Source organism: Colossoma macropomum, unplaced genomic scaffold, assembly GCF_904425465.1.
Source record: "Colossoma macropomum unplaced genomic scaffold, Colossoma_macropomum, whole genome shotgun sequence".
In the NCBI taxonomy this organism is placed as follows: Eukaryota; Metazoa; Chordata; class Actinopteri; order Characiformes; family Serrasalmidae; genus Colossoma; species Colossoma macropomum.
This window is the reverse complement of record NW_023494791.1, coordinates 5,417,124-5,425,555: the sequence shown is the minus strand read 5'-3', so window position 1 is coordinate 5,425,555 and position 8,432 is coordinate 5,417,124. Positions and strand designations below refer to the sequence as shown.

The 8,432-nt window shown below is 39.1% G+C and overlaps 1 protein-coding gene across 1 annotated transcript; it reads left to right on the top strand.

The window, feature by feature from the left end:
• Positions 1-2,709: 2,709 nt before the first annotated feature.
• Positions 2,710-6,470, top strand: LOC118810138 (otoraplin-like). The gene is made up of 4 exons (XM_036573696.1): positions 2,710-3,224; positions 3,525-3,664; positions 5,409-5,519; positions 5,660-6,470. Exons 1-4 carry the CDS (start codon positions 3,101-3,103, stop codon positions 5,681-5,683), a joined length of 399 nt encoding a protein of 132 aa, XP_036429589.1. The 5' UTR covers positions 2,710-3,100; the 3' UTR covers positions 5,684-6,470.
• The last annotated feature ends 1,962 nt before the right edge of the window (positions 6,471-8,432 follow it).

Sequence of the window (8,432 nt, the reverse complement as noted above, 5' to 3'; positions counted from 1 at the left end):
CTCTCAGGTTTGAAGCCATCATTAAAATTAGGGAAGCAACAAACACTAACACCAACCTCTTCATTCATCTTCAGTGCAAATTAAAGGGCAGGCACAGAAAATACATTCAATTCTGAATTACAATTACAATAAAACAAATATTGAGTTCTTCCATTAGCCTTGCATTACAAACAAAGATCAGAACTGTCCAGGCTGTGGTTTTCTCTGTGGCTCTTTATGGACGTGAAAGCTAGACAAACAAACAGGACAGGCAAAATATTGATACCTTTGAACTTGCAAAGATTTTTGAGAGAGCCTTGGAAGGCAAAGAAAACAAACAATATATCAAGCCTCACCTCTGACTCAAAGCCCAGATAGTCAAAGTGAAGCTCTTATTTTGGACATTTTATGAGAAGAACCAATTCATTGGAAAACACTATTATGCTTGGAGCGGTTGAAGGTAAAAGGAAGAGGACAACCAGCAGCAAGATGGGTGGAGACAATCAGAGACATCATGAACAAGCCATTCAGAAGCCTGTAGACTCAAACAGAAGACGGGACATTCTGGAGAAACACTGTCCACGTGGTCACCAGGAGTCAAAATTGTCCTGCTGGCACTTAATAATAATAATAATAATAATAATAATAATAATCAAAATGTGCTAAAGCTCAGGGGTCCCAAACTTTTCATACGAGGACCCACATGTGGAGGTACCGTTAGTCATGAGACCCACCAATTATTCAGTAAAATCAAATAAGATATAAACCAGTCAAAAATACTGTTGCTTTCACTCCACTTTTACTCAATATTACAGTTATTTCAATCAACAAATACAATAGCGAACATAACAAACAAATTAAATATGCACACATTGTTACATATTTAGTGAGACTGTGGAGTAGAAAATAATAAAATAATGACACATTCTTTCTATAATTAACTGTAATCCATTCCGCTCTTCAGTGTGAACACATTAATAAATTTTATTAATATTTTGTTGGACATTGCATGTCTTATTTACATCTGTTCTGGTCAATGTTGTTTGCTAGGTTAGTAGGCAAGTTTGCCTTCCACTGTACTCTGATCTCTGTGGCCTTTGGCCTGATGACCAATGGTGCTTTAGTAGGACCTTATGGATGTAGAAATGGCACCACCTGTTGGTTATAACGTCATAACGTTTGTATTCTTCTTTTTTACTTCTTCTTATTAAAATGGCTCAACATGGTCCTCTGTAGCTAACAAAAAATATGCATTTGTGCTGTTTTCTGGTGACCTACTCATCGCCACACTTTCACCTACCAGCGGGTCACGGCCTACAGTATGAAAACCACTGTTATAGCTTATTTTTTCTATATCATAGCCAGTGTTTCCCTCCCATTATACAGGTCTCAGGTGACCAGCTCAGCTAATGCTCACAGCTAACAGTCTCCACCAGTAATATTCAAATAGACCTAAATTTGAAAATCAAACTTGATCTTGTTCCGTGTTACTTTAGTCTGTCCCAATAAGCACGACTCATCATGCTATACCATTTAAAAGATAAAATTCTTGTTTTTTCTTAGTATTTCCTCACAATGTATTGACTATGCCCCGCCTCTAAAATGTCTTCAGATTTGTGATGACATCATCACGCACAAGGGGGTGGAGAAAAACAGTTTTAACCAGTAATATCATGTTCCACCAGTCCCACCTATCATGGAGAGAAAATGGTCAGTTTGCTCAGAGACCCTCCCTGAGTTCAACTCACAAATACGTCACAGTACGAAAAGAAAACATGATGATTTCCAACAGTAAAAGTGCAACATACAAAGTGTAAATATGTTACTGGGACGTCTGTTACGAGCTTCGAATGTTCATGTTAAGGATAATGCTGCCAGGTGGAGGGGGGGGGTGGTTCTGCTGTTAGCATCAAGGTAAACCACATCACCCTTCAGACTTTGAGCAATTTTGAGCCATTTCTGGCAAAACTATTAAAAAATGTAAGATGTGAGATACTCAGAGCTGCTCTCTGTGTGGAATGATGGATAATTTATTGGTGCTTTTTGACCTGTTAGTTCTTTAATCAGCATTTTATCCCCCAAACAAAACCATCCACAGCCATTCCCAACACATTTAGGATATCAGGCATGATGTCGACACACATAACAGTAGCGTTAGCAGCAGTTATGGCAGCAATACGTCACGGAGTTAGCTTGGCTATTCTCATTCTGGAGATGCAGCTGGCAGAGCCTCATCTTTATATTATTTTTAAATTTTATTAAAAATGTTAAGACCATCCTCAAACATTATAGCTTTCAGTTTTCAGTTTCATTAACTTCAAACATCTCTCACTGTTTACGCTGATTAGCACACCTGTGGTGCACCTTTGGCAGTTGCTATTGAGGCAAGGTTGCCAAGTCCAGCAAGTATCTCCAAACCAAAGTTTGTTTGAAAGGCGTCCACCAGAAGCTGAAACTTTATAATTTTCTCCCACGACTGCATTTTTAAAGTAACCCGCAGACCTGGAAACCCTGATGGCATATGCAGTTCAGAGCTTAATGAAGGCTTAGGCAGACATTTAAACAGACTGTTTCTTAAAATACCGCACTGCTGCCATTTGGAAATAACAAAGCAGTCAAACAACTTTTTATAAATTATATTCATTATCTTGTCCGACACTTGCAGAAGGGCAAATTTTTGTGAAGGCAAAGGTATGAATGCCCTTTATCTGACACTTCTTCAAACACTGTACTGCTGTGCCCAGATTTAAATGTGTATATAGCAAAATTAAATAAAGAAGGAAAATCATAAAACCATATTGCAGCTAAATAACCATGCAATTTATTATTAATTAGTGCAGAATGGGTCCATTTTTACAGCTGTGCCTTGTAGGCTCACAGTGACGGCTCTGTCAAAAACATGCATTATAATTCAACATGAACAAGAGAGCATTTCACAGAAGAAGGAAAAAAATATTAGTTCAGCAAACAGAGCGCTGACACCCCCTCGGGTTTGGAATGTGGACTTCCGAAGCTGTGGCCTCATTGGCTGTCCCAAAGAAGTTTGTTCCGTTTCCCCCCAGAGGGGTGCAGCGGGGAATGTTGCAGTAAGAAGTCATTTCTCACTTCACCTGGCCTGAAGATGGACAAGCTGGGCTGCCTGATTGTGTTTTCTGTCTCTTTTGGACTTCTGCACCAAGCTGCACGCGCAGTTCGTATGGAGAAACTGGCAGACAGAAAAATATGTGCAGACAAGTACTGCTCATGTGAGTTTATTTGACATAGGTTTCTTTGAGGTGAGGCCTCCAAAAGAACCTTTAAATACACAGTTCTTAAAAAATCAACTGAAACCACCAACCGATCTAACCAAAAGTGGTTCCTCTGTGGCGTCACCTCAAAGAAACCCTTTTGACACCTTTATTTTTAAGACTGTAGATAGATGCACACTGAAAACACTTAGATTTTTTTGGATTCAAATGTGCACAATGTACTTTACATTCTTATGTACAGAAAGAGAAGTTTGCTTTCTTTGGCAAGTGCTGAAAAACACTTTTATCTCTCTATAGATGTGATCTCAGCGGCTGAAGCTCTGGAGGACTACATAGCTTCGGACTGCAGGTTCATTAACCTGAAGAAAGGCCAGATTATTTATGTTTATTCCAAACTTAAGCCTGTAGAGGGAGCTGGAGTCTTCTGGTATGGAAGTGTGAGTATCTGAGCTGTCAGCGTGATTTATTTCTCTCTGCGTATCAGTCTGCGCTTCATATGTGTGCACTTGTGTGTCCTTATCTTCCGATAAAAGAAGAACTGATGAAAGCTGCTGTTGCAAGATTATGGCCACTCTTATATCCTTATAGGATAAGACATAATACATTCTTGTAATGATCAAAAAGTGCACAGATTAAGATGCTTGAAACAGTGCACATTGTCTCTGCAGTGTGTGTAAGTAGGAGCTCTGTTCACATACACTATATTTGGCAAGAAATGACTTATTCTAATAAGAACTAAACACACTGTCAGTCAGGGTTTTTTCTTTAGGGTTACTGAAAAGAAGCACAAAAAATATAAGGGGATAAAACCAGAGTTTAATATGTTACTTTGTCATGTCATGCAGTTGTGCAGCATCAAATCCCTCAGCTTCATTGGTTAATGGATTCTACATGGTTTTCACATTCATTGTTTTCGTTCATCAATGTCCTTTTACTACAATACCCATAATACACTGCCCAAGCATCAGGCATCCCTGTGGTGTCAACTAATCCTGATTGCTAGACTAACCACTGATATATGGGCTAATAAGTAAATCAAACAAGCATTAGTGTAACTCCTACGAACAAAATCATAAAGCTTTTACCTTTTAGTCAGAGAAAAGAATCCAGACTGAGGTAAGATATCCAGATACCTGCGTAACTGTTCAGCTTCCCAGCAGTAACGTTAGCTATCTGAACTAAATTCGGCAGCTAAGGGAAAAAACAAAATTCAACACAGCTCATCCAAAATTTCACCCCAAAGCAGTTTGTCAAAAGTTCCTCACACCTTCAACATCCATCATCAGAAGGGGGTTTCCTAGTGCAGGGCCCCCAGCCTTTGGAAACTCAGCGTCCACACAACTGACCACAAAAGTGTTCACAGCCCACATGAAGATTTAAGAGGCCTGACTGCTTCGAATGCGAGCACATATAACACAATAATCAACATAGCCTATCGAATTTCACTTGACTGTATAATTACACAACAAAATAATCATCATAAAAACCTACAACTTTCTGTTTTTAGGTATTTATGATGGATGAATTTCATACATTTTTCATTGCCTTGCGCTGAAAATCTAATCATATCTTACTAGCTGTGTCATGCATTTTTTTCCAGACCGATCACTGAGTTCCACCTACATATCTATGTATTTTGATGGAGATAATTATTACAGCTATAATATCTGTCATATAAAATTATTGGCTTGGTCAAATTTCTAAATATTGTAATGAAGTTTTGCAGTTTAAAAAAACATACCGCTAATGTCACTGAGCAGTACCACCACGGGCCACTGGGGGGGCTGCGGCCCACAGATTGAAAACCACTGTCCTTTTCTTGTATATAAACAAGAAAATCTCACTCTACATATTACTGTGATGCTGCTGTGGGATATGAAGAAGCATGTTTATAACAGACGTAGCAGTGATTCATTTTTCATTTTGGCCAGAATAACAAACTGTGCCGATTCTCCGTAACATTAGCTGTTAAGACTAGGATTATAACCAGGTTTAGGGTTATGATCAGGACTGGGTTCTGGACCAGAATTACATTCTAGGTTGAGGTTAAGGTTGGGGTTAGAGTGTTCAAGGCACTGTTAATAAATATTAAATCAAATGTAACTTAATAACAAGTTAAGCATCTGCAAAACATCTGCAGTGGACCATTCAAATGAAGTGATACCCAGTTTTCTCCTGCAGGTTTATGGTGACCACTACGTGGACCAGATGGGCATCATCGGCTATTTCGCCCGCAACCACGTTAATGAGACACAGATTTTTGAGAAGAAAACTATTGAGATGCCCACAACGGTGAGTTTACTCCACTTCTGCTCACTGCCATCATCACAGACAAGCATGCGTTTTAAAAAGTGGACATTCAAAAATGTTCAAAAATGTTACAAAACTTTGTTTTATGATGATCTTTTTTGTCGTTGTGTATGTGAGAGCAGGACATGGACTTCTTCTGTGCTTGAATAGGAGAGAAAGTGTGGCTGAAACCGAAGAAACGTGCTGGATCCTGCTTTGCTTTCTTTAGTAAGAGAATTATAAGCTCACTATATGATACTCTTACCTTCAGCGTTCAGTAAACTTAAATGTTGGCTTAACTGTGCATTGAAAAGATGGGAGTGTTTGTAGTGTTATCTACCATATCTGAAATCTGACCAGAACAATATCATGGATATGCTGTTAAAGATTTGAGAAAAAATGAACAAGATGTCTGTTTGTTTTTTCCTTGAATGATGACTTGTTCAAGATCTGGCCACCTTAACTGGGTTTTATTCCCACAGATGATTATAAAATAGCACTTAATGAACCCAAGCATTCATTTTTTTGATGTTTTTCCCTTTTGAACTGTTCAAAGTCAGGTTCAGTTCAGGAAGCCACTGAACATAAATGTACAATGTATTTACATGTTTTGCTCTGGGATGGATTTGGGGAAAGTGTGTGGGTGTTAACGGGCCGGTAATCTACATTTTCTTGTACTTTATTTTTTTTGCAGAAGTCCACTATTAATGTTTGTGTTGGTTTATGTAGAAAACAGTTGTAATTCATTTTTACAATCTCAGAACAGGGTGCATAATGTTACTTTTATTTTCAACACATACGATGCTATGAGACAGTTCATGTTGTGGATTGCTGGGATATGTAGTTTTGTAACCACATTTTAGTGTTGCAATTGTCTAACAGAGGGTCTCTGAATATTAAACTTCTATTTTAGCTTCTTTAAGCTACTTCATACATTAAAGGGCCCATATCCTACATTTTTGTGGTTTTCCTTTTTTCCCCTCATGAAGTCCACTTTTAAACACTAGTGTGGTTTTATTACCCAAAACCACTCATCTTTTTACAGGAGCTATTTTCCAACCTCTCTTTATCCCTTACAATTAAACAGCTTGTAACTATTCCTTTAAAATGGATATATGTAAATTAGCTCTGCTCTGATTGGCTGTCATGTACTGTGTGTCATTAAAAAAGCAGTCTGAGCTGAAATACTCTGTTTAACTTCATTCTGAATGGGTGGGGCTAAGCTGCTATAAGCCGAACGGGCGGAAATATGCAAACATGCTGTTTTTTTGTGACATCACAGAAACAATGAATACAAAATAGGCTGTTTTTAGCTTATTTTCCAGAAATGGATGGTACAGACCGGGGAGTGAGCGGTACATTTTGAAACATTATCAGTGTTTTTATACTATGCATCATCACCCTCTAAAAGCAGTGCATTCTCACATGATCTTCAGATAAACATGAAGGCCTAGTAGTTATATCCAGTTTTACTGAAGCATGTATCGCTGCTGTCAGAATGAAACCATCTCCAAAATGGTAACCATACAGGAGAAGGCAAAAACATACTTTACTTTTAATGTAAGTCAATGGAACCAGACTTTTTTCCAATCAATTTTGGGCCGTTTCTTTCGGTCCATTCATTGTAAAAGTTACACACAACGTAAAGGGCAACAGGTATTTTCAAATTATACAAAAAACTGAAAAATAACAAAAATAGAGACACGAGGTTTTGTTCCAAAAACAGCAATATAACGGTACGTCCATGTGTTTTGAAAGCGATTCATGGATTCGTTTTTGTTGTCTTTCAGTCTACTTTGCTTTGAGATTGCTGCCAAAAAAGAGAGAAAAACAAACTCAAGAAGGTGGTCCTGGGTGAGGGGATCCTCCTGAATTCGCTCAAAGAATGTTTCTGTGCCAACCTGGAATAACCTTTGTTATCTGGAAGCGCCAGAGGGCAACACTATTTATGTGTTGATTCGTTTCTCTGGGGATGTATTTTGTGCTGTGGCTGTTTGATGGAGTTGAATAGCATAAAATTGAAGGTAATTACCTTGAAGAGCATTCTCTCTCTCTCTCTCTCTCTCTCTCCCTCTCTCTCTTTCTCTCTCTCCATCCCTTTCCTCTGCTCCTACAGTGGCATTAGTGGATATTACTAAATTCAATTTGCGATCATGAATAGAGCTTTTGTTTTCCAGTGTCAAGCCGTCAATTACTTCTTGCGGCGGAGGGAACCGTAACCTTATTTCGGAATATTTTTGTGTGTGCACGGAATACAAAATGTCAGCAGTGCTGAGGCCGAAGAGGAGAGCCAGAAATACCCCCCTGAAGACTAGACGTGACCTTTACTTCCTTGTCCTATTACTACCCGAAATATTACATTAAGCTGGTATGGGAGCATTGAGAACATAAAGAATTCTAATTTGCCCCAAAGGTCCACGCCCACTTTATCACTGTCATTTGCACTGATTACACTTCATCTCAGTGAATGTATGCCTTCAGTGTAAAGCAGGGAGGAAGGGGGGGCGGTGCTGTCGCTGTGGTCTGCAATGAGAAGTCATCCTCTTAGGGGGTGGAGGGGGTCTGTTAAGGAAGTATGCTAATGCTCCATCTGCCAGCCAGAACGGAAGCTCCTGCTGACCTTGGAATGATGCAAAAATCTACAGACCACCAATGCTATGTTGGTAGCAACAGTAACAATCTTTATAATATGTTGCCATTACATTATCTCATGATACACTACACATCCAAAAGAATCCAGGTAAGCCTTCTCATTAGCGCTTTAAGGTCACCCATTGCTGACGCAGGCGGTCAGTTGTGCACATAGCTTGTATGATCTCCGTAGACAAGCACTGACCAATAGAATAGGACACTCTGAAGCAGCCGCACATGAGCCATCATTCCAAACATCAGCTAGAGGGGCATACAGCCCCCCAG

Excerpts from the sequence above, each read along its gene's own strand:
- LOC118810138 (XM_036573696.1), top strand. The coding sequence starts at position 3,101 with ATGGACAAGCTGGGCTGCCTGATTGTGTTTTCTGTCTCTTTTGGACTT. Across the intron at positions 3,225-3,524 it reads TGCAGACAAGTACTGCTCAT|ATGTGATCTCAGCGGCTGAA; the intron begins GTGAGTTTATTT and ends ATCTCTCTATAG. Across the intron at positions 3,665-5,408 it reads GAGTCTTCTGGTATGGAAGT|GTTTATGGTGACCACTACGT; the intron begins GTGAGTATCTGA and ends TTTCTCCTGCAG.